Source organism: Dryobates pubescens, chromosome 17 (genome assembly GCF_014839835.1).
Source record: "Dryobates pubescens isolate bDryPub1 chromosome 17, bDryPub1.pri, whole genome shotgun sequence".
NCBI lineage: Eukaryota > Metazoa > Chordata > Aves > Piciformes > Picidae > Dryobates > Dryobates pubescens.
The window spans coordinates 7,162,278-7,189,603 of NC_071628.1; the positions used below are offsets into that span (position 1 = coordinate 7,162,278).

The 27,326-nt window shown below is 38.4% G+C and overlaps 1 protein-coding gene across 1 annotated transcript in view; it reads right to left on the bottom strand.

Annotated features, from left to right (window-relative positions):
• Positions 1–27,326, bottom strand: part of EFL1 (elongation factor like GTPase 1) — a 64,733-nt gene that overhangs the window by 34,559 nt on the left and 2,848 nt on the right. The window contains exons 4-14 of the mRNA XM_009903895.2: positions 27,056–27,189; positions 26,287–26,424; positions 25,288–25,505; positions 24,524–24,647; positions 23,638–23,714; positions 23,362–23,498; positions 22,325–22,447; positions 19,848–19,947; positions 10,546–10,697; positions 9,700–9,878; positions 8,872–9,007 (exon numbers count right to left, since the gene is read on the bottom strand). Coding sequence (XP_009902197.2) covers positions 8,872–9,007; positions 9,700–9,878; positions 10,546–10,697; positions 19,848–19,947; positions 22,325–22,447; positions 23,362–23,498; positions 23,638–23,714; positions 24,524–24,647; positions 25,288–25,505; positions 26,287–26,424; positions 27,056–27,189 — 1,518 coding nt within the window. The remainder of the gene's footprint in view (positions 1–8,871; positions 9,008–9,699; positions 9,879–10,545; positions 10,698–19,847; positions 19,948–22,324; positions 22,448–23,361; positions 23,499–23,637; positions 23,715–24,523; positions 24,648–25,287; positions 25,506–26,286; positions 26,425–27,055; positions 27,190–27,326) is intronic.

A 27,326-nucleotide genomic window follows, 5' to 3' on the forward strand; every position in this document is an offset into this window, starting at 1 on the left:
AGAGATCATCAAGTCCAACCTATTACCTAACACCCATGCAAGGCCTGGCAAGAAAGAAGCTAGGTCAGGAACAGCAATGCACCAACACCTAAAATATATCTCTAAGATACAGAAAACAAAGATTACCCAAATGGATTATTTCACTATTCAATAGACATTTTTTACACACTTCAGTGTGGTTGCAATTCCATGCTTTAAAAATCTGGCCTAAATGATACCTATGAGACAGTATTCCTGTTAGGTTTTATGTAGTTATGCACCCTGAAGTATCCTATGACCTGACATCATGACAAATACCTACATTTAACAACAACCTTTTGGCACATGAGTTGATTACCCTTGCAATGATGCTGAAAAGCTTAATTCAGCTGATATAAACTGAACTGAAGCCTCCTAGGGCTTGTGCTCAAGGCCTGTCACCGGCAACAAGGCTGGAGAGAGGCCTTGAGCACAAGCCCTAGGAGGAGAGGTTGAGGGAGCTGGGATTGTTTAGCCTGGAGAGGAGGAAGCTCAGGGGAGACCTCATTGCTCTCTGCAGCTATCTGAAGGGTGGTTGTAGCCAAGAGGGGGTTGGTCTCTTCTCTCTAGCAGCCAGCACCAGAACAAGAAGACACAGTCTCAAGCTGCACCAGGGGAAGTTTAGGCTCAAAGTGAGGAGAAAGTTCTCCACTGAGAGAGTTGTTAGCCATTGGAATGTGCTGCCCAGGGAGGTGGTGGAGTCACCACCCCTGGAGGTGTTCAAGAGGAGACTGGATGTGCCACTTGGTGCCATGGTCTGGTCATGAGGTCTGTGGTGACAGGTTGGAGTTGATGATCTTTGAGGTCTCTTCCAACCTTGGTGATACTGTGATAACTTTATCTGACCAGAACAGCTAAAGGAATAATCAGCTGATTAAAAACACACACTTCAAGAAAGTCATGACCTGATTCAAACACACCATCACAGATGCATGAAAAAAGTATTTTCCATAAATAACACTGGAAAACTTACAATCCTTTAAGAACAAGACTTTTTTTCTGCATTAGTAATTGCACACTTTCCTAAGTAGTTTTACGGTGTCTTTTATGTCTGAAGCGCTATACATTAATTTAGATGTAATGAAGCATACATTTTCAAACCCATTTGTGTTTAAAGCAATTATTTTGTACCTTGAATGACACTGCACATTCTCAGTTTGCATTTTAGAAAACCCATGGCCACATTAAATAAAGGAAACATTCCTTTAAGACAAGTTTCTGAAAGTCTGAGTTCTACAGCAGGCTACTTCTGGGAATTCTACAGTGTGTTTAATTCAGAAATAGGAAAACAAGCCTAATACCATTTTCCAGGGAAGGATAAAATGTTCAAGTATAAATACAGTTCCTTGGTAAATCAGGTAATTCACAGCTCTGTTGAAAACTGAGCCTTAAACACTAATTTCTCAAGTCAGGCATGCCTGCTGGCTCTCTCAGCCGTTTACCCTAATGCCCTAGTGTCCCAGTTCAACCCTGATGTTTCCCACTTCATTCATTATTTCACAGTGGTACTAACAGGCAGGGCATTCTAACAACTTTGAATACAAAACTGAAGTCACCTTGGATCATCTATCATACACCCTCATTTAGGAATGGAAACCAAAGTCTCCTTAGTGATTTTCAACCAATCAAGGCAAGCTAGATGCTTCTCCTTAGAGCCACACTGCAAGAAAGCAGAGAGATATACTATTAACTGCCACCTCCTAGTCAATACTGACATTCTAGTTTTAAAGAGGATACTGGTTTAATACAAAAGAGACACCAGAGACAAAAGCATGCTCCAAGTAATCTTTATAAGCACAATGAGGGAGGGTATAATTTTCAGGCTCTTTAAATGAAAATGTGAGGTAATTTCCCCAAATCATCAGTGGTGTATCTTGGTATGCTGGAAAAAAACAACCCCAAACATTACAGATTACAGATGTGAGCTCAGCCAATCATCTCAAAACTTCACCTTAAGACTTTTATTACCATTTTATATTGGTTATTATAACTACTTAAAACACTCCTCTTACAGTAGTGGAATAAACATACGGCTATTTCTGCAGGTAACTGTTCTCCCCTTTTTATACCTGGCCATAGAGGGAGAGACTAAAATGAATACATCAATGCTGACTAAAACTAACTGAAATACTGGAGGAAATCCCTATCCTCTCACTTCAAAAAAGACCTGAAATATGGTATCAGTAACCAAGAACTCAGACAGAAGATGCAGAAATTTGGGGCATAAGACAGCTAGTATCTGGGACCTAAACCCATGGTTAGCTTTTGAAAGGCTGAGTAACATCTGTCCATAGGCAATGAGTACGTAAGTCAATGCTGCAGCCTTACATAAGGAACAGGACTCATTCCTTTAACACTGCCTCTAAATTCTGACCAATAGATATTAGTATAACAATGAGTATCTAATAAATGTGAGGTTGCAAGGCCAAAATCGCTTCTTCCTGAAGCAAACAAAGGGGTGTTACACTGAGATGACTGCCTGAACCTCAAACCCTCTTTCCAATCATATTTCTAGATCTTTTCTCTTAAGCAGCTGCCAAGCATGTCTCTGTGGCTGTGCTGCTGAGTTCCTTCAAGCAGCAACAATATGAAATCATCTTGGTTCTTGTTAGTCTCACTGCTGCCCACAGGCATATAAGCAGCAAAAATGAAGACTAGAGAGCCTGTGCAGTTTTCCTTCTGGTACTACTTGGGAAATGTCAAGAATCAGCAAATACCTGTCTGCATACAAACTCCACGAAGAATCAGGAGGGCTTGTCTCACATTTGGAAGATTATTTAGAAAACTACTTTTCATTTACATGAAAGTTCAGATTTTACAGGTTGTAACAACTAAAAATTGCCTTAAAACAAATGTAGAATTTTTCACTGCACTCTCCTCAAAATACTTACTATTTGCATTTTTTGACATTATAATCCAACAGTGGTCAAGAGCTAGCTTAAAGACATTTTGGGTGAGATCAAATTCTTTTCTACAGTTCAATTTTGAAATAAGATAAAATCCCCTAAACACTTTTTTTAACCTTTTTAAGGTCTCACAATAAATTGCTGAAAATTAGAGCAGAGGACATTCCAGAAGCACTAGAGAATTTAGAAGTGTTTTGTTTTCAGAAAGAATTACTACACTTATGATTGCCTTTTATAGTCTAAAGAAGCTGCAGTCAGAAAAAAAAATAGAAAACTTATAGCTGCTCAAAAAGCAATTTAAATTCTTCAATATAATTTTTTTTTAAAACAAAAAGCCAACCTAAAAAGCCTTTAAAAGGAAACTATTAACCATTCAAAGTATTCTCCACAAAAACCTTAGGTGGGTCAAGAAAGAGACGTCAGTACTATGCCTTCTGGCCTAAGACATGTCCTGTTTTTCCCTCTCCAGTGATACATTAATACTGTTTTGAAAACAAGGTAATGAATCACCTCTTTTGCAATAAAGTTTAAGTCAAGTCCCCTGAAATGGAATCACTAATAAACAGTCAAAAATGGTAAGACAAACAGGGTAAAGGAAACTTCTCAGACAAGTCAGTAAAATACACTTCCAATTTCATCTGATACTATTTCATTAGCTGTGCTCCACGTTACATTACTTTGCCCAATAAGAAGCACAAGTTGCCCAGCCTGTTTGTTGGCACTACATGCAGCTAAGAGCAGTAAGTGGGACTAAGTTCTCTACAGCAAAAATAGAATGAAGACAATTGTTTCAGTACCCAGCACTGAAAGAGGCCATGCTGCAGATTAACTGTTATGTCTTTACCTCAAAGGAATAACTCAAATATCTTCCATTTTTTCAACAACTAATCACAGACCACCAGTTAGGTAAGAGATCAGCAGACATACAGTGATGTCAGGCAAACTCAGCAGTTCACAGAGATAAAATGTGATTCAGCAAACAAAACCCCTTCAGTTATATGAATAATGGTATGACAAACTGATGAAATGATTATACATGCACACCAATAACTACATTATTCAGCAAAACTGATTAATGCTGGGCTGCTATAAACTAGTTTAAAACGCAAGTTTTATTTTATTGGGGTCATAAAACGGCAGTTAGTGGTGAAAAACTGTAAGCATCCAAAGAGGGAAGGCAAAGGTTCGAGATGTCTTTGTTCCATTCACTGGTTTCCGCTCGCTTCCGTAGCGCTCTTGCGCAAGACTGCCCTCCTGTGGTCACTCAGCACGCCGAGAGCAGACAGCCGAGGCAGCTGCGATCACTTCAAACCGGCTATTTTAATTCATTTTATTTTATTTTAAATAATCACGTTACGGACTCAGAGAGTTAAATTAGCCCACCAAATGTTTGCACAGAACTAAAAGGCTGGTGCAACAGCAGGATTGTTCCTAGGGCTTTCACAGAAGGTGGTAATGCTTGCTAGTTGGCACCAGTCCTAGAAAGCCATTCTGGGCTTTTAAAATGGCATCGCTGCTTGCAGCTGCTCTTCGCTCTTAACAGAGGCTGCTTATTAAAAGCTCCTAAATTGTTTGATGAAGTCCTAAAGGAATAAAATGCCTTTCAGACACCTTGTAATGAGGTCAGCTATACTATTTCGTATCAACGCTTGATGCTAACCACAGCTGTGTGGCACCTATACTCGGAAAGGTACAAAGTATGAATCTGTAACACCTACATTTCCCACGTCGTATTGTTTGCATGTCACTAATTCTGTATGTGCTTTAGAAAGAACTGAAATATGAAAGAATGTTATATGAGAAAACAAGCATTTTAGACATGGGAAAAAACACCCATGCACAGCAGTCTATGGTGCTAGAAGTCAGTCCACAGTGAGCGGGCAACAGGAGCGACTTTGAGGTTCTTACTTTTAAGAACGGCACTTGGTAATTAAAGAAAGAAATGCTCTTAATTGGCAGAACACTTGATGTGCACATAGCTAAGCTTCTGAAAACACTCAGGAAATCATCTAGCCTCCTATGTGCATTACACTAAAGCACTACCAATCCAATGGTAAGGGGGAAAGCTTCGCTTTTAGCAGTATTTGACAAAACAGAAAACCCACTTAAAATAGTCATATAGGGAGCCCTAAGAAAAATCTGGTTCTTGCATGCTAGCAAACACAACACTGTTGTTCTAACTATGCGTGTCAACTTTAAGATGCAGGTTACTCTGAACTCAGGTCTGCGCACATGCAAAATGCTTTGAGACCAACTGTTCCAGTCAACAAAAATATATTCCTTGATGCTCCTCCAGTAATTCATTCAGAAAAACACATCACCTAATTGACAAAAAACTCCACATTATTCACTTCTACAGGTACCTAAACATGTTTGCACTTCTGCAAGTACCTAAACCAGCGTCTTCAGAAACACTGAAGCGCTTAAATTACTTAGAAACAAAGAGTCCCTACCCAGCACGGGAGTCCCAGGCCTTTCATCTGTGCATGGCACCACCTCAAACAAACACTACTTCTTTTTGCCTCTTTAAAAATGTATTTTTACACTACCTCCATCAGCTGTTTTTGTTACTAACTCACCTCCCTCCTTTCTGTATGGAACACAAAAAAAGGCATTTTGCTTTCAATTACCACACAGCAACAAGAAAACAAAGGAGGAGGAGGAGAAGGAAGCTATTATGTGCACCTAGAGGGTGTCTTATGAGCCCAAATTACTTTCTCCTTCGATATTTTCCCTTTGCCACTTTGCAGATCATCCACTAAGATTTTTTTACTGTCTTCACAGACGTATCAAAACAAGTGTTAGAAAATGATGCTTTTCCTTTGCCTGGTTTAAATAACTAAACAAGCACATATATATGTATGTATGTATACTAATATTTTTTAAATCCATTATATGTCTATTTCTATATAGATATATGTTTATATATATTTAAAGAGAGGAAGATTCTTGCATGGGAATAAGTTAATCAGCCATCCCCTCTTCCTCTTCCATTCCCCAGAATACAGACTTACCAGTGCTTCTGAACAGACTGGTGTGATAGTCTGGATTTAGACACAGTATTTCTCAAATGGAAACACAGTGCTCTCTCAGAAAACATTTTGTTCACATACTCCTCTACTGCTCAGAGTGGAGAAATCAATAGAGCTTCTAAATTACAAATTCTACAAACCTGGTGTTTTTTGTCAGACATGAATTTCAGTAGTTTCAAAGAATATTCTGACCAATAATTTTAAAAGAGATTTTATTATCTTTGGTCCTCAATAACCTCTTAACTTGTTGTAAATCATATTTCACATCCTACTCAAGGACTACCAAAAAAACCCATGTAGTCACAGAGACTGTAAAGAAGAAAAACTGTAAATTATAAACTGCTCTGTGGAAGGAGGCAGTGTTTTGTGTTTGCCATATGACTTGCAACAGACAGAGTGCTTAAAGCTTTCTGACAAATACTTTTGACAAAAACACTTGAGCTGCAAATGTGCAATACAAATTAACTCATGTAAACCAGTTTGTTTCTTTTAACTTCCAGGAACTCGGAACACCGACAGTAAAAATCTCTCAAAGCTTGCTGGAGTGGCTATGTGTATTAGGTAAGGCCATAGCATTGCTTTTTGACTGGATGATCTTGACTTCTGCTGGTGTGACAGCTTTGTAGTTCAAATACAGTATGCTTCATTACCTTCCCCCTCTTACAATATTTTTGCTACAAGTTTTTCAGATTTTTAGCAACTGGAAGAAGATTAATATTTTAAGGGAATATTAATTGAACACGAGGCACAAGAGATTAAATACTTTAATCTTCAGTAAACCAACCTAGGTATCAAGTCGTATCTCTGATCATTAAACCTTTGCAAAAGCCAATATAAAGGATAAAAAGGCTGCACACTAGGACCAAGCAGATTTTAGTTTCTTACAAGGAAACTATACTTAGCCAAAAAAAAAAAAACAAACCAAAAACCAACCACCAACCAATAAGCAACCATACAGCCCTTGGAGGGAAAAAACAACCACCAAACAACAAACCTCTATACCATAAGTGTTAAAGTGGAAATAGGCAGTCATGCTTAACTGTGAATTCCTTATGGCAATAATTTAATTATGTACAGTAAAACTACACAGCTTTCAGAAAAGCTTCCTTAAATTACTAGATAATCTACAATCAATTTCCTTATATGGCTGCAGTGAAATTGCTGCTGGCATGCTATAAAGCTGGAAGATAAATGACCCTTGAAATAGAAATCTTTGTCACTAACTGGAATAATAAAAGTCTTGCATCACATTTGTTACAGATCCCTTTCATATACATGAACTGCATTTTCTCCTGAGTGTGCTAAATCAATGTCTCATCACTGAAGGTGTTTATTGAATTGATGTGAATTAACAATGCAGCTTTACAGTGGAATGGGAGAAACAAATGAACAAGAATGTATTAAAGGCTTTTAGCTTTAAATATTCTGGACAATTACATGAGATTGAAAAAAGCCACCATATATACTTCAGCTTCTATGTTCTAGGTAAAAAATGAAAAGCTGTTCTGTCAGTATGCACAGAGACTCTAGACATTGATCTGGCAAAAATGAGATGAACTAGCAACACAGTCTGGCTACAAGCTATGACTGTTAGTTGGGAACTTGACATTTTAATGAATTCTTCTAAATGCAACAACTCTCATGCCACCCTTTAGAACTTTCACATTACTCAACTAATATACTTCTCTTTAAGGAAGAGCCAGACCCCACTGAACAGTGCCCTGCAGCATTGGCAATCACTTACTTTTTTAGTAGATTTAATTGCTTACAAAAACATTTTTTTGAGATTGGGTCCAACCCATAACATTAAAGACATAATACAATTCTCAGTGGTTTTTTTCCCTGCAGAAGGCACACCAGGAGTATTTACTATTTGGCAAGCACAAAGACAGTATCTTTTCACTTTTACTGCAGCGTTTCAGGGCAGGGTTTTTTCTTCATCGGTTTTTTTTTTGAGGTAAACAGTCATTTTGATGCTTGAAATGGTCAGCTTGGGCATCAGAGTAGATTAAGGTGTAATTCAGAATCTGAAAGTATTAAGCTTCCAAATAAAACTGAATTCACCAACTGTTTACATTCTGAACACCAGGCCCATGCTAAAAGCGACCAGAATAATTAACTGCTTAGACTAACAAAATCCAACCCTGACAGAGCACACCGAGTTTTAATTTACTACATATTTACTACAAATTTCTGAATATCAGACAGAAGGCATGAAAAACACACCTTGCTTTGCTGGAGTTCATATATTCTCATTTGCAGAATAAACAATAAAGAACCAATTAAGGTTTAAAGGTTACACTTTCTAAACTCTGAATACTACTTTTGATATTAAAAGAAAACACAAAACAAGGAGGACAAAACCAGCAAAGAATGTGGTTCACACTCTAGGGAAAGCAGCTCAGAATCCAGCAGAAGAGAGCATAACTCAATGGTTAGGATGACATCACTTAAAGACCTGTCTAAGGACAAAGTTCACAATCTGCCACAGGCATAAAATAAGTAACTTTTAGCACCACAGTTCAAACAGACCCATAAATAAATACAGTTATCCACATCACTAGACAAGTCATACAACAGAATTTCCACTGTTGGGAAAAACATTATAAATAATCCTTGAAATTTAGGAAATATAAGCCCTTACACCTCCCTTTGGCAATTCCTGGCAGCAATGGTCACCTGGCAATGCCTCAGTTGCACAATCCCTACTTTTGTCCTATTCAGGCACCTTTTCCTTTCCTCACCATTCAAAGTTCACAGAAATCACAGTTTAATTAGAGTGCCTTCAGGTTTGCACACAACATACCTTAAAACATTCATAGACTTATTTAAGTTTTCTCATTATTAATCACATCAAAACAACCTCAGTCCATCCTGGCTGATACTAAGATTCAAGCTCTAGGAAAACATCTTACCTAGAACATTTCCTGCAGGTACTTCTTCAAGATCTTCAAGTTCTCTTCCCATAAGCAAGTAGAGATTCTCTAATGTACAGCAAGTCATATGAGGTATTAATGGCAGATCATTTGTAGGGGAGCATTGTGAAGACAGCTACACAGAGTGAAAAAAAAATCAGTGTTGGGTATTTATCACTCAGAACTGGTTAAAACCTGTCCCTCAAAGCCTCCTAGCACTCAAAAGCTAAGAAATACATCCTAAAGCACTTTAATTCCCATAGATAGAGATTAAAAACTAATATATACTTGAAGATCATTTTTCCCCCTTACATAAATACAGTCTTGTGACAAATGAGCAAATGACACTAAAGAAATACACCATAATGCTTTCTCTGGTAATTTTTAGGTGTGTGCTACTCCTAGATCACTTTTCATTGTCACTGGTAAAACAAGTCTTTTAAAGTAAATTCATGAGTAATGAACTTCTATGCTCACAATCTGAAAACACTGAACACATTCCTTTTTTTTCACCACAATGTACCTTTCTGCTCCCCAAAAATCAGTGCTCTGGCATCACAAGTTTTGTTTGAATCACAACATGCACACACTGGATTTATTATTAGCTAATGCAACACTGTACTTAAACTAGTTTGGAAATGTTAAGATTTATACTAAATGTAGACACAACCAGCTATTACTGCAACTACCTGAACTGGAAGTCACAGAATCACTTAGGTTGAACTTTTTTAAATTACTATTTTTTGAGTGAGCAATGTGTAAGAATTTAAGTCATTAGTGTTTCAAAGGAACCCCAAGTTATGGTAATAGTTCACTGACACCTCTTACCGTATGCAAAGACTCAGCAGGATCATATTTTGGTCCCAAAACAAATATCTTTTGTCCTCTTTGCACCACACCACTGAACACTCTAGCAAAAGCAATGAAAGACTCCTTGTTGTCTGCTTCCTGTTTCATTGCCTTTGAGGTCATGATCTCTGCTTGACCAGCAGGCTCTTGCTCCTCACCTAATCACAATCAGAAAAAAAATAGTATTAAATGCAAATGCAGTTTCTGCCTCATCAGCTGAAGAAAATTAAAAAATCAATGACATATTATCCTAATCACATCTGGAGACACATAAAAGACAGCAAGAACATCCCATTGTAACTCATAATCTAGCCCTGTTACCTATACCCTGCTTTCATATCAATATGTTACTAGGCTTTTGTTTGTTTTTAATGAAGCAGTTACTCTCAAGAGCTTAAATGAGTTAGTTATATTGGCATAAAGTATGCCAGTGAATCCATAAGAAGGTTCTAGCAGTAAGCTGAAGAAACCTGAATCTTTCTACCCCACAGACAAGGGCAAACATCAATCCCAGCACCATTCTACTTGGAGTGTAAGGAACATTTAATTTTTCAGCAGAGCATGTCCTTCAAGCATCATCTTTACTTACTCCAAGTCCTGAGACCAAGCACAGGCTATAGGGACACATGCCCGTGGCACTATTACAGCATTTATGAACTATCAGCTTTCTTACAAATCATTCCTCATTCTCGGTTCAGATTCATCTGTTAAAACTGTGCGGACTGCCATGTGGATGAGTCTTTGTAAGGTATACAGCCCCTTGACAATATCTAGGCTGTACTACTAGACAACCACTGAGAAAAATAGGTAGAGAGCATTACCTACCTTTTGTATCACCAGTATTCCCAGTCACTTCAGATGAATTTTCACTCTGGGGCTTTTCTGTCATCTCCTTTCCTTGATTTGCTGCCATTTTTTCTGCATGCCTTCGTTTTGCAAGCTCACGGCGATGAGCTATTTCTTCTTGAGTTAAAGGCCTACATTGTATTTTAAAACAGTAGCATTTGGAAATGTCATTTATTTGCAAACAATTAAGTCACAGGAATAAGAATGCTGTATTTGACATAAGTAAAAACTTACATAGTATCACGGAGACAAAAGGCATTCAGCATATTTTAAGTCAGCTAAAATTAACAAACTCTTCCTCTGCCATGTTTAGGAAGAGGACACAATATTAATCTTATTGTTAGCAAGTCAAGTTTCTCCCACTGATGGGAATTCTCATTGAGAATTCTCATTCTTACAGAAGGCAACATAAACAGACTTGTTTTTAGACAAAACTGTGTTCAAGCACTTTAAACAGCAAAGCGAGTTACACATATACAGTATGCCTGGAACTGTCTGTTGGATTGTTAAATCTGGCCCTACATAATATCTGTGATATGAAACTGTCTGAACTTCATGAAATCCAAGCAAGAACATTAATTTAAGATACTAGCCATCTTCTCTAATTATCTCTCTGTTTCAATTAATTTCCCATATAAAATAACTGAACTTGTGACCCTGCTAGAATCACCCTGTAGATTCTCTTAAGAATAATCTACTTTGTTTAGTAATTTCTGTAGCAACAATTTCTCAAGTAAAGTGCAGTCAGTCAGGTGCCTACATTACAAAAACTCTTTTATCACTGTGACTTAAAAGCTGGAAAAAAACAGTTAAGTTATGCAGATACAATACATTTTTTTTTTTCATGGAACTAGAATGTTTCCAGTTTCAGCTTGCTTTTTTTTGTTTGTTTGTTATTGGTTTGGTTTGGGCTTTGTTTTGCCTTGAGTTTGGGGTGTTTTGCACTGGGAGCCATGGAAATATAAAGACTGCTATCCAGAATTAATAAACAATTCATTTACAAAATAATGTCCAATGCATTTATTTGTATTACATGAGTATTCTTCACAGAATCACAGAAATTCAGGGGCTGAAAGGGGTCTAGAAAGATCATCTAGTCCAACCCCCCATGCCAGAGCAGGATCACCTACACTAGATTACACAGGAAGACATCCAGGTGAGTTTTGAGTATCTCCAAACAGGGAGGCTCCACAACCCCCCTGGGCAGCCTGTTCCAGTGCTCTGTCACCTCACAGTGAAAAAATTTTGCATCATATTTACATGAAACTTCCTGTGCCTCAACTTCTACCTATTGCCCCTTGTGTCCTGTCATTTGGCACCACCGAGGAGAGCCTGGCTCCATCCTCTCAGGACTCATCCTTTACATATTTATAAACATTGATGAGGTCACCTCTCAGTCTCCTCTTCTCCAAGCTAAAGAGCCCTCAGCTCCCTCAGTCTCTCCTCGTATGGAAGATGTTCCATTTCTTTAATCATCCTTGTGGCTCTTCCCTGGACTCTTTCAAGTAGCAAACTGTCCTTCTTGAACTGAGGGGCCCAGAACAGAACACAATACTCCAGATGCAGCCTCACCAGTGCAGAGTAGAACCTCTCTCAGCCTACTGGTCCCACCCCTTCTAATCCACCCCAGAATGGCATTAGCCTTCCTGGCCACAAGAGCACATTGCTAGCTCATGGCCATAACTCTTAATGGAGTTCTACCTTGAGAGAAGAACCAGAAGAATTCTCTCTATCATAAAACATGTACAACACAACTAGACAAACTAATCATAAAGCCTCAGATCTTGACTTCAACTTAAGGTGAACATCATCCCACTGCAAAACCCCATCTACATGCTGTGTCCTTAGGCCTGCACTGGGCAGGAACAACAGTTCATAGTATTAAGATGGTTTAGGATTCTTTCAGAGAATTGTGTCAAGCACACAGTCTGATGAACACTGCAGCAAAACCAAAGCACCTGCTGGTTTAGTGGCCTCTCACAAGTTGCAATTGTGACAGCCAAGGGTGTCATAAATGCAGTCTATGACGGCATAGTGCACACATGAGGACAGATGTACACATTCCAACATATTTTATTGCCCAGAAATACTTTTCATTTGTGTAAATAATCCTGAGTAAAAGAAAATAGTTTGCTTGCTTTTTTCTCTTTACATCATATTTTTAAAAGTATCAGTATACTGTGGTGTCAGCCATAACTACCAATAGATAAGGTACCTTTAAATTCTGAATGCACTGGTAAAAGTTGCAATACACAGTTACACAGTTAATTCAATTCTTAAAGCACAGTTAATTAAATTCTCAACTTGATAAGAAGCAGACTGAGTGTGGGTGGGACTTCAGCTACTAGGTACAACCTAGACTTCCATCCTGCTTTCTCTCTGTATCAATTTCTATAAAATCAGTCACTCCCAGTAGTATCATTAGAAAACACAAAGAGATAATGTTATCAGGTAAATCCTTACATAAAACTGTAACATACTCAAGAACACAGAACAAGATTCATGCACATGAGACACTAGATCTGCAATAAATAAAACCAGTTTTCAATTATACCCTGATTTATTTAATTTCTCCAGTTGGCAAAAACAATCACAAGAGAAATAAATTTCGAACAAATGCTGCCTAACACAGAAGGAAGATTATCTCCTTTCCTTCCCTACCATATTTCTTCTCTCCCCTTTAGCCACTCCATAAGAAAGGATCTATAGCCTCGTAATATTGGTAGGGAAAAAAAAAATGGCATCATACAGTCACACAAAAGACAGTAAATGAAGATTCTGGCAGAAAGAAAAAGAGAAATTCCCTAGCACCAGAGAGATGCTGTGGCATCTAGACACTGTGCACATGAACCAGGAACAAGATCTGACATAGATGGGTAACCACATTATGGTTAACTCAAATTAACAACGTGGAGAAGAGTGTAACACAGACCACTGACATGCAGCATCAGATTGCAGGGAAGGGAAGCAAGCTACTCCTGACTTCTTTATTCCTACATTCCCCTGGGATAACTCATTTTGTGTAACTCAAATGACAACTGAACTTCTCTCAAGCCACCCATCAATCCCCTGAGTATAATAATTTTGCTACCCTCCCATGTTATTGAAGAGAGACTTCATTCCAAACCATTTCAAAAATTCATAGTGAATACCCAAAACAAAAACCTCAAACATATATTGGCCCCTGATTACTAAAGGTTATGTTTATTTTTTTAACCTTCAGACCATTTTGAAAAGGAAATGCCACAGTCAGAATATCAACTGATTTCCAAAAGAGTGACACTACTGTCAACAAGTGTCTACGATACCTCTCCCAAGCCATGAACAATACTTTTAAGTGGCTTACTTTCTTTTCCCTCCATACAGCTTTTTACCAGTTAAAATTCCATGGGCTCATTGGCACATGCTTGACTTCATGAAACTATGGGGATAATTTCTGTTAACAATCTAAATCCAAGAAATTTACAGAGAAACTTCTGGACTACTCTCCATTACTCTGATCATCAGAATCAAATTCTAGTTAAATCATTGGCTGCTATTCTGCTTGCCATCTGACAAAGACTGCTGACAACAGCATCCCTGAGGACAGCTCTCTCTCAACTGCAGCTTGTTTGCTGCAATTCAGCATGGAGAATGTACAGTGATCTTCCTAATCCTTCTGAAGTTCATTAATTTATGGATTGCACTCCTTAGTGTCTATGGAACTACTTCCATTCACAAACTAATGCACAACTACTAAGATGATTTGCCATCTTTTCTATTGCAACTGAAAGCACCAGGCAAACCACAGCAGAAGCAAATGTACATACACAAAATGAACAACTGGAAATTATGCAAATTCAAATTTACATGCAAGGAGACAGTAATTTCTTATGGAGCTCAGAGCTTTACAAATGTTCTCTTCTTTTGATCAAGACTATGCAATGTCTTTCTGGATGAAGCCTGGGCAAAAAATCACAAGATTTACCTTTCTTTTTTTTTAACACTTTTTTTTTTTCTTTGAACCATGAAATAAGATGAAGTACAATACAATCTGTCCACTTATGACATGCAAACTAACTGTACTGCAAAACCAGGAAGTAATTATCATCACAATTGCATATAAAATTGTATGGGAAAGTACCTGTTCATTGGTGACACCTACAGGAAAAAGAAATACCTTCATTTCAAGCTACCTGAGAAGAAAGAAGTGACTTTCATATTCTCAGGAGGAAAATGGTAAGGGTATTGTAGGTCTTAAATCCCCATGTGCAGTCATGAAATATAACTTTAGTGCATAGACTATTTGGTCAATAGATATGTCTTTACTAGCACTGAAAAGTAGAAATAGAATCTCTTTAGTGTACTCTATTTCTTTACATGATTTGGCAGGGCTGTAAGAATGATGGACTTGAAGTAGCATAGATGGTTTGCTTCATATTGCTGACCCAACTGTGACATTTAGTAGAGACCTCTACTGAGTTACTTGAGGATTCTACCATACCAAACGTTTGATATCCAGCTTCTACTTGCCTCAGTATTGCACAACAAATACAGCCACAGCTGAAACTCCTGGAAAGCAATTGCAACTAATTACTAAATATTTCTCTTTTTCACTGGGTTAGATAAAGACAGAATCTGACCCTCAGGAAGAGCAAACTGGAACATTTATACTCTGTATTTAAATGCCAGACACTGTTGGGTATTTTATACGCCTACTCTCAATCTTTCTGCTTGAGGGTGCAGAGCAACATAAAACGCTGGTAGAAAGGAGAGAAAGAAACAGCCCCATGCTGAATACACACCAAATTCTGCACACAGCAATACTTAAAAATAAATAACCACAGGCATCATCAGATAACCAAAGCAAGAGCCTCCAACAGAAGCTAAAATGGTCCTTTTTTTTTTTTCCTACTGTTTTTTGGTTTAGATAGTTGTAAGAGTCTAAACTCCTGGTGTGACTCAACAAAGATAAAATCACTTGCTGCTTGCCCAGACAGTACCAATCCTGGATGCAAATCACCTTGCGATTGCTTCGTGATAACACTGGACTGCAGCTGGCCTATAACAATGACCCAAGGACCCAGCCATCACGCCTTCAAGACAGCTATCAGATACCCCCAGGAAGGGAGGGTGATGAGTCAATGGACTCTCCACCTGTCTCCTGATGTGTGATAAGTGGGTAGGCAGGGAGATGGAGAGGAAGGAGGCGGAGGCCCCCCCCCCACTCCATCCAGACCACTGTCCAAACTCACATGAATACACAGAAAGACTTCCTGGGGAACGGTATCTGGATACTTATGATTTCCTGGCTCCTGAATTCCTGAGGGACAATGCTTGGACACATACCTAAGGACTAAAAACTGTATAAAAGACTTGACCACTACTGGCTCAGGGGGAAGAAAACCGCAGAGGAAGAAAACCGCAATGGAGGGAAGAAAAACGCAGAGAGAAAAACGCTGAAGGAGGACCATGCCGCTGAGAAGGAAGGAAGCAGACTGAACCCTCTCTCCATGTCCTCTACTCATGGAGCTGACCCATGCTGCCCAGAGGGACCTCATCTGTTCTCCAGCCAAAGCCTCAGCACCCTTTCTCTACAGACCCAGGCTGCCCAGAGGGATCACATCGCATCTCCAGCCAAAGCCTCAGCACAAACCCAGCACCTCATGCAGCACCTCTCCTCCACAGACTCAAACTGTCTTGGGGTGGGTGAGGGGTGTGGTAATATAACTCCTTTCCTCTTCTCTCTCTCTCTTCTCTCTTTCCCTCTCTATCTTCTCGCTCTCCCCTTCTTATTTCCATTTTCTCTATGTAATAAATAGTCTAGCTGTTGATATTTTGGCCTCGTTTGTGCCGATTAATTTCACAGCACGGGAATATTCAAAAGAACTAGTCTCCTTCCCTCTCCGGACCGAGACAATAGTTTAATATCTAAGGTGAAGGCAATTACACCACCCTGTCTTACCAGGGGGTCACAATTTGTTTGACTACTCTGCCCAGTCATCAACTTTCAGCAAATGTGCAACTTTGTCTGATTTGGCTGGAAATAAGAGGTAATCTCAGAAGTCTGGACAAAATAAACTGCATGACAGAACATAATTTATACAATTCCTGGTTCTTTAGAAAACCTGAAAAAAAAACCTCAGGGACATACTGGTACCACATAAAAGCCAAACTTCAAATCTTTCCCAAGAGAAATAAACTGTCAAACAGTTGTAACCTGACAGGAAATTATTTCCCTATGTATTCCAGTATTGTAACAGCTGACAAACTTTGTTATTTAAACAGTAAAAGCAAGGTGGGGGCAGGTGTTGATCTGCTAGAGGGTAGAGGGGCTTTGCAGAGGGACCTCGACAGGCTGGACAGATGGGCAGAATCCAACGGCATGAGATTTAACACATCCAAGTGCCGGGTTCTGCACATTGGCAACAGCAACCCCATGCAGCGCTACAGGCTGGGGTCAGAGTGGCTGAAGAGCAGCCAGGCAGAGAGGGACCTGGGGGTACTGGTCACTGGTACGCTGAACATGAGCCTGCAGTGTGCCCAGGCAGCCAAGAGGGCAAATGGCATCCTGGCCTGCATCAGGAACATTGTGGCCAGCAGGAGCAGGGAGGTCATTCTGCCCCTCTACACTGCACTGGTTAGGCCACACCTTGAGTACTGTGTCCAGTTCTGGGCCCCTCAGTTTAGGAAAGATGTTGACTTGCTGGAAGGTGTCCAGAGAAGGGCAACAAAGCTGGGGAGGGGTTTGGAACACAAGCCCTATGAAGAGAGGCTGAGGGAGCTGGGGTTGCTCAGCATGGAGAAGAGGAGGCTCAGGGGAGATCTTATTGCTCTCTACAACTACCTGAAGGGAGGTTGTAGACAGACAGGGGCTGGTCTCTTCTCCCAGGCACCCAGCACCAGAACAAGAGGACACAGTCTCAAGCTGTGCCAGGGGAGGTTCAGATTGGATGTTAGGAAGAAATTCTACACAAAGAGTGATTGCCCATTGGAAGGTGCTGCCCAGGGAGGTGGTGGAGTCACCATCATTGGAGGTGTTTAGGAGGAGACTTGATGGGGTGCTTGGTTTAGTTGATTAGATGGTGTTGGACGATAGGTTGGACGCGACAATCTTGAATGTCTCTCCCAACCTGGTTTATTCTATTCTAATACCACAGCAGTTTCACTATAGAATCTATTAATTTTTAAAGTTACCAACACCAGGCTCAAAGGAGGTTCTTTTAATTAAAAGCTCAACCTTTTTTATCATTTACTGTACATCCAGGACTTGGAAGAGCTTTTTGCTTTTCCCAATCTATGCTTAAGAAGTACTACAAGCAGATGGCAAAAATAAGGCAGGCTATAAGGAAATGCAAAGTCAATTTGTAGCTTCTAAGAAACTTCTTAGAAGGTAATGTTACCCAGTACTACTTTACAAAAGGAAAGAAAAAGAAGGTAGCATGGATCTACTTTTTTGTTTTATTTTTTGTCTCTGGAGTAGAAAAGTTTTGTAAATCTTGCCCCAAAACATAAATAAATCAATCTCAGTTTTTTCACATGCTTAAAAATACTGCTGCCCCCACCCAAAGGATACAAATGACCCAGCTGATAGGTCCAGCAGTCAAATTATCAAACTGTGCAAGAATATACTCATGGCTCCTCAAAAATATATGGAGCTGGCCACACACCTATCAGCAGCCACAAAATACTTCAAAACATCCTTTTGCCCTCTTGAAGAAGTTCTTTCTGTTAAAAGAGTAACAGTTTAACACAGGGCATACAACCACAAAGGTAAAACAGATCCTTTCCTCAAGGTGAATGACTACAGAGAATAGGGAAAAAAAAAAAACACAAAGAAGAAAATTAAGAAGAAAATTAGGACAAACATGGAAGGAGAATTCATCCATGAGGTAGAGCACTGATAGGCAAATGAAAAAAAACAAAACACAACAAACCCACCCAGGAATTGCTTCAGCTAGATTTTTTGGGGGTTTTGTTTTTACTAAAATCCTGAAAATGCATCCAAGACTATCTGTGTTAGGTGTATGTAAAAGCCACCTCTGCCTTTATGCCACAGCTTCAATCACATCGAACTATCTCAATGCTTAACAAAAAACAAAGAGAGAGAGCAGGACATTATGAGTGACAGAAGAGCAGAAAGTGAGAGCCTCAGTGCAGTCATCTCTGATAACTACAATATACATCCATTAAAGCAGACAAAGCAGCAATAGCACTACTGTGCTATATCAGAACCTGAGGAAGAACTCCTTTCAGGGACATTTAAAGATGGAACTCATAGCAAAACTGCACCATCTACTGTCTGGTCAATGTGCAATGCATCTTATCCCCGAATTCAAAGTTCACGCAAGAAAGATTTTTGGTGGAAGATTCATAGGTAAGCATGGTTAAAAAAAAAAAAAAGCAAAGTAAATCTAGAAAGTGTGGGAAAAAAACTAAGGTAGCAGTAAAGCTTTCAAATGTTACTCCAGCAGCAGTAACATTTCTGGCACAAAAGATTTAACAAGCACAATCTAATTTAGGAGAAAGATCAATATTTTCTATACAGCTTCACTCTACAGCGACACCCCCAGAACAACATAAAACAGCCAGTTCAATACAGAAGTTGACTTTTGAAGATGCTCCAGAGGCTTAGATACATGAAAGGCTAAAATGAACCCTATTTTTACAAACTCATCCAAAAAGTGCATTTCTTCTGTGAAAAAGCAGATGGCTTCAGCTAAGAGCGCAGTTCAGTATGTCAAGGAAAGGAAATCAGGAAAGATGTGTCCCTCAAAGAAAATAAGATGACCATTAAACAATACAAAGCTGCAGTAAACATTCTTCTCAACCTCCCAGGAGAAAATCTTTTGAAATGTATAAACACCTTTCAGTTTACTGTGAAATGCAGTCAAGGTGTGGACTGTTTTAATTATCCCATTCTTTTTGCACTTGCAATGAGGTGGATGATTGCTCAGCTCTTATGCCAGATTTGATGGGAAGTGCTTCTTGGGACAAACACAAGATGCTATGACCATGCCAGGCTTAATGAAAAATTACTCAAGTATTACAGTTCAAACCTATTCTCAACCAAACATCCTGGGACAGCATACAACGTATGCATCAGGAAGATGTATTTGGACCACAAAAAAGCTATTCTCCAACAAATTTGTTTTTTTCAACAGACCTGCTAAATGTTCCACAATATGATTAAACAACTCGTCTGCTGAACTGATTCAGAATAGCTCTTCTTGCAGAAAAGAATATATTGCATCTTAATTTGTGAAGTGTGTTCTCAGGTCTAAACGGTTACATTTTCTTACCTTGGTTTATTTTGTGGTAATGCTTTTGCATCAACAGCAAACATTTTGGAAACAAAGACAATAACAGGGGCTTTTCCTTCACTACTGCATTTCAGAAAAGCTGAAGAAACAAAAGAAGATTATTTGCATCATTTTATTCCCAACAGTAGGGCCAAAACTATGACTTTCCATGAATTTACAGGAATTGACTTCTTCTTTCCTATGTTAATGAATACTACACTGAAGGCAAATTAACAGAAGTAGAAAATTACTCTAGCCTAATTACTTGACGACACTGCCCACATCTTCAAGTCTTTTTCACAATAGAAGACAATTAGCAAAACTGCAAAAATAGAATTCTTTAGAACAAACTCCAACTATAGCATTGTTCTGATATTTGCAACTGACTTCATAGGCTGGTTTAGATTAGAATGAAAAACAGAGCAGCTTAGCATGAAAATCAAGCTATTTAGTCAGTAGCTCAAAGTACTGTCCCTCCTTTCAAACTAAAGGAGGAAGTTCCGCAAACCTTCAGATGCTCCAGCCTTTGTGCAATAATGAGCTACAAGATAGGGATTCCACAAAGGATGGAAGATCCAGACAAAACTCACTCAGTATTTAGGAAATTCCTATGAATCACTTGGAACGCATCAAGCACAAAACAGAACAGAACATAAATCATCTTCTACATGACTCCCTTTTTTCTGATGTAAGGTAAAGTGCTTAGGTAAACAAAGCTCCAAAACTTGGCAAGATATTCACTAAACATGAAGTAGACTGTTTTGGCATAACCAAGAGTAGGAAGAGGCAAATTTATTCTAATTTATTCTAATTACCTTATGCTGATACAATATTAAATACTGTTTGGAGAATACAGCGTTTGTCAGTGTTGCCTCACCTCCAGGAAAGAATTCCTAACAGCCTGCTAATCTGACACACATCTCCTCTAAAACTGACATTTGAGATCTCACCCCTTTAGATTTCTTGATGGTCTTTTCGAAACATTGTTCTGTAAACACCTTTCACTGCATACACAAAGTTAAGAAATGTTTTCAACTGTTTCTAGCTCAAGAATGGAATCTTAGCTGTAATTTTCACTACACTGCTTCTTGAAATATTAAAGAGCATTCACTACCTTACAACAGAATGGTGTTCAGTTGGAAAGAATGTTTGCAGAACAAAATCATACATATAAGGCCTATCTCTTCCCCTACAATCCTACCTGCAAAGATCATTTGGGAACATTCTTTTTCAGAATACTAAATCAGGGGGAAAGAAGTAATATGATTTTATCCAGAACTTCCTACTCCACACGTGTAGAAATACAATCCATGATCACCACTGAGCATTACATCCATGTTACCTGTTCTTACTTTGATTTCCAGTTCCACCAGATACCTGAATCAGCTTCAGCAGTTCCCATTTGTATTTCAGGAAAAGCACTCAGCAGAATTTCTCCATTCCAATGCAACACAATTTATTTATGAAGAATACATGTGAACTAAAGAACTCAAAGTCATGAGCACCTTTATGAGCTCTCCTGCATCCTGCATACCAGGTTTATTTTCACTACTGCCTATATACTACTGCTTATAGCAAAGTTAGACCACTGAACGTAGTCTTTCCAGCCCCTATTACATTTTTTGGTGATTATCAAACTTCCTCTTGCTTACTTTTGCATATAAACAGCCCACTGTTCAACATGATAGTGTTTGAACACACTACCAAACCCTTTTTGAGGATGAGCTCTCAGACAAAGCTGGAAACTCTACCAGAACTGGACAAAAAATCATGATGTCAGAAGCTCTCAATATCACTTATGCTGCCTTCAAACTATCTTCATTTAGCACTCTGAGTGACTAAATGTATTTATTGCCCTGGAATTCTTTATGTTCTTATTTGCTAATCTTTTATCATTCTGGAATATTATGAAATAGCTAATAAGTTATATGTTCAGCTACAGAAATGCTGAAGAAAATTTTAGTAACATTTGCAGTAGTTGCTAAGCTACATCCCACTACCTTCTTTTCAGTGCAGAAATTACTTAGCAATAAATTCAACAAAAACTCATTTTTAGATTACCAAAGCTGGGCCTAGTTAATCAAAATGTAAAAATGAAATCCATATTCAAACCCATACTAGCTAAAAGTTAATGATTTTAATATAGATGTTGGTAAAATACTCCATTTCTAACCACATGATAACTGCTATTTAGAACAGAAAAGAAGTATTAGCCTCACATCCTTCCAAAATTTCCAGTTTCAGAGTCTTAGACTTTACACCACATACAGCTTTTTGTCTAAAAACCATGAAGTAAGATGTTTGACCATAAAATTAACACCTAATACTGCGGCACATCACTGACAAACATCAACAAAGATATTACAAGTAAAATAATTAATAAATCCAAGTAGAGATTTCCACACACCTTATGATACAAAGACAAGTAAAACCAAGACAGAAACAAATTCCATGTTAATGGAAGAACACCTGCTCACCACTTTTCAGCTCCTGAGTTTCTGGTGGCAAAGAATCAAATGTTCTAGCTCCAACACACATCAGCTTTTCCACTCTCTCTGCAGTGATGTCAAGAGGACTGGGAAGCTTATTACATACCATGGCTAAAACACATTGTTAAGGATATGTATTTATATGTTTGTATTTCCTCACTGAATGCAAATAAAAGGAAGACAAATGCTTTCCATGTTTGCTTCTTCCAAAGAACCTCATGCACTAAATGCCAGAAATTACAGGTATCCAAAATCCAGTTCTGCCTGTTACAGCACACAACCCTCCCTCAAGCATTCAGCCACAGGCAGAATGGATAGTTAAGTAGGGGTGGCTCAGCCTACACGCAACTGGGAAACTACAACAGCACAATTTGGGCATGATTTATAGAACTAATCAGTACTTACACATCAATAATTTGTGTATATGTGCTACAATATAGTATGGATTATATTACAAACACTCAACAACCTTACAGGTCTTTTTCCAACCGAAACAATGCTGTGATTCTCAAAAGATTGTCTACACAGCAAAAGCTGATCGTGAATTAAGTATAGGTGTGCCAAAAACATAACATCAGATACTTACAGAAATTCATGGACAGAAGACCTAGGATACTATCATAAAAAGGAGACTGGCTTACCCTTCAGGAAAAATACCAAAACTTGCATATAAAAATATGTAAGGAAAGTGTATTGTTCAACTACATCCAGTTTCATAGCTTAGTCTCTTAAAAATAAAAAATAAAATCCAGTATGTGTGCAAAAGCTCAAAGCTGGTAGAATGTAGGATTAACTGTAGATGTGTAAAATAGAAAATAGATCCAGTTACCATAGGCAGAGATACAAACAAAAAAGAACAAATTACACTGAGATAGATACATAGATATAGATAAATGTGTGTGTACATATATATCTGTATCTTGGTGTGATTTGTGATACTTCTGTATCACATCTGTGACAGTTCTCACACTCTGGAGTCTGAGAATTGTTAGCAGAACAAGAAGTAGTATCTCCCTTAAGGATACAGAGGACTGCATCAGATACTGGTAGCCACTGACTACAAATAGCATTAAGCTGAACTTTAGGGTCTGTGTGGCGTGACTCCCGCGCACTAATCTTCAGTCCCAAAGAGGTGACAATCTTTTCAATTTTTTCTTTGTCTCTGTAAGGAAAACAATAAATCTATTTTAAAAACCACAGGAGCAATACATAAGAAGTGTTTACAACATTTCTTGTTTTGAGTATTTTAAAAATCAGCACAGAAGACAGAGATTCCATGATAACTTCACAGATCTTCTCACCTTTTCATAACAGCTTCATACAGACTCCAAATGTTGTCCAGCACCAACTGCACAAACAGAGGTTTCTTTCCTTTTGACTGGTAGGACATAAAAATACAGCTAATTATGAGCAATTCCTCACTTTTACAACAGGCTTAAGACTACTTTTAACTGACCATATTCATAATGAGCATGATCACTACTTCAACAGTCTGTGTTATAAGAACAGTATAAGGCACAAAATGATCAGGAAATTTAGAAGTGTAAAGGTAAGGGTTGCAGATGCAGGAGAAAAGTCTGACAAATACAGAACACATCTACCTTTAGCCTAGTTATCACCCTTTTATAACTATTAATCCTCACCTATCAAAACACAGAAAAGGGAAACTCCTCTCTTAACTTTCTGTGGTAGAAATGCTTAATGCAAGAAAAATGCACTTTTCAGGCCAGGATTTCAGTATAGCAGTCAGTGGCATTTCACTACAGTAAAACAGATTTTCCAAACCCTATATCCTTAGCTGTCCAAGGACTCTTCAGATAAGACAGAGACCCACTCACTACTCTGTTTCTGCACTGTTAGTATTCCATTAATCTTCTGTATTGTGTTCTGTGCTGAATCCTTGAAGATGGAATGTCCCTTATTTTGTAAACAGACATTTAAGAGCAACTGTGAGCAGTGTTAGATGAGATTTCCTCCACACAGCTTTTGAAAGGTGTGTTTTGAAATGTTCTATGCTACAAGGGCTGATGCAAGGCTATCCCTGTGACTTTATATCTCCACCAATGCTGAGTGAGAAGGTGCTGCAGTAAATTTTCAGACTACACTAGGAAGAATAAAATGGAAAAAAAAAAACACCACCAACAAAACCAACTGAAAACCAGGCAGTATTTGTGGCAACCACCCTACCTGATCACCTTTCATTATCCTCTTTGCTTTTGTATTTAAATAATAATCTCCCCATAAGGTCTTCAAAAGTACTTCAGGCTTGATTCCAATCCTTTGGCTGTACAGTTGGGCAAAATGCTCAATGCTGAAAGGAAACAAAATGCATCTCATATACAAGTGTAATGCTGTTTCAACATGTGCTTATCAGACACTAAATAACAAGAGGTAAGAATGGCACCTAATGAAGAAAAGGAAAAAAAAAAAGTAAGACAGATTGAGCATAAATACTTGAGGACAAAAGCATAATTTCAAGGATAAGTCAAAGTCTGGTACATTAAAAACAGATCACAGTAATACTATGAACCAGAACTGTATTTGAACTAACTAAACAGCTGAAACTGTTGTCATTGATGCCAGTTGCCTGCAGTATGATTGGTATAAGCATCACTGTCCCTGTAGCTGGAAAGACCAAGCTACTTGGTGTGAACAGCTCCTGTACTGCCACAGTTTTTTGCCTAGCAAGTATCAGCAATTGATAAAATACTAAACTTACCAGGCTAGGCTGGACACTGGGGGGCTCAGGAGCTGCTCTGTAAGTACAAAGCTCGTAGTATTTTCAGCTGTTAGAACTGATTAGATACAGTGGTGCATCACAGAAAATATCTTCATAGATATTAAGCAACTGAAAATACTTGAAGATAATTGCAGTAATCAATTAAAAAAAAAAAAAGAAAAAAGGAAAACAAAGAACAAGAAACTAAGTCAGTAAAAATTTCCAGACTTACCCAAAGCCCCAGCCATCGATCGCACTGGCAAACACCACATTTCCATGGTCTGGTGAAAAATAAAGATGTGAATCATCAGTATCTTCCAAGCCAGCACTCCAGTCATAAATTTGCTCTGCTCCTGGTGAAGTGTCTGAAATATTTTCACTTTCTGTTCCTTTCTCAGCTCTTTCTTCTAAGACTTTGGAGGTAAAGAGTGTTCCAGTGACTGCATTGATCTACAGAAGGATGTGTAAAAACACTAAGATTTGTTTGCCATTAACATGCAATTTCCCCCCTTCAAAACATAAAAAGAGGGGTTTTTAACAAGATAGCATGCCTCTAATTCATTTTGCAATTTAAAACACAGATCTTGTGTATCTAAGCCTGCCCAGCCCAAAGATAACCAGACTTTAATGAGACAAATTTCAGCACAAACACCATACACTTTGCAAGTCAAAGTCAGCCACATCAGAATTCAACCAGAATAAAGTATCATATGTAATGCACCATGCCTCCCAGAACAAGGAATGGTGCAACAGGAACTTTTCATTGACAACACACAAACAACAAAAGAGGGCCAAGAGGAACCAGATAGGTAAGAGCTTAAAAGTGCTAGGGAAAAAGTCTGAAGGCAACCTAAGTTATCATTTCAGAGAGTAATTAACTTTATCCCTGCATAAATCCATCAATATCAAGAGCAGTAGAAAGATATTCTTTATCTACCTCCAAAGAAGTGTAAGCCATTTAACAGGAAGAACAAAACATTCAGAGTATTATTTCGAGACAAGAGGCATTTAATACCCTTTTACCATGTGTGTTCTTTATGAACCTTAAAATGAACTAGAAAGAAAATGTATCTCAACGTGAAAATGTGTTGATCCCACAAAGTAAAAAAGCTGCTTCTGCTGCGCTGAATTTATTCCAGCAACAAAGCAGTGAGAATTACAGTCTGTCCACATTCAAAAACGGAGAAACAAGGGAAGAAAGTAAGCTCAACAAAATCTGCTGCATGAATACCTGCTCTAAGATATTCTTAAGGTGCAAGTATGCCTCCTGTGGGGTGAGCTTGAGCTCCACAATCAAGCGATCGATTTTATTGATCACCAGCACTGGCCGTATATTTTCTAGCCATGCTTGCCGTAGAACTGCTTGAGTCTGTTAAAAAGGAAACAGTTTAACAGAAACAAATAAATATCACAGAAAGCTTGATGTTACAAAAGAAGACAGAATGCTAAAGAAAATGACAGTATAATTCTAGTATTTAATTAAACATATAATAAAGGACATTCAAATCAGAAAGCTGACTCTCGCAGCATACAGTGTTAGTTACCACTGAATTCTAGAGAAGACAGAAATTCATGGCAAAACCATCCACAACAAAACCACCTCTCTTTATTGAAGTATGCCACAAAATAAAGCAATCTTAATGTTATTTTGCATAATTTTTTTTAACTTTCTGTATCCTAAAAGCACATCTAAAAATATGACTTCCCTTTAGACAATTATTTCTTCTCTAGAGGAATATTCCATAACCTGAAAAACTGCATACTCACTGTTTCAACCCTACATCACTACACCCACTCACCACTGTTCCTCAGTTTCTCAGCACAGCTGTGAAACTAACCTACCCTCTTTTACATCTCAAGTACATGAGTCATTTATTAAAGGTTTAAAAAAAACAAACCTTCTTAAACCAGTTCATCTTTTATTTCTACATTATACACTTAAAGCTTTGCTTACTCTGTCCTCTCCTCCCTCTTTCTCTATTTAATACACTTTATTTCACCTGTGGACAGACTCCTTCAACAGCATCCACCACTATGATGCAACCATCACAGAGTCGGACAGCAGTAGATACTTCTGAAGAAAAATCCACGTGCCCTGGGGAGTCTATTAAATTAATCAGATACTCCTGATCACCTAGGATCAAACAATAAATCAATATTTCAGAACAGTTTTAAAAAGAAAAAAAAGTATCTTTCAGCCACCTGCTTACACTGCTTGTAACATTCATTTCTAAGTACTAAATCTGCAGTAACCATCAGATTTAAGAGGCA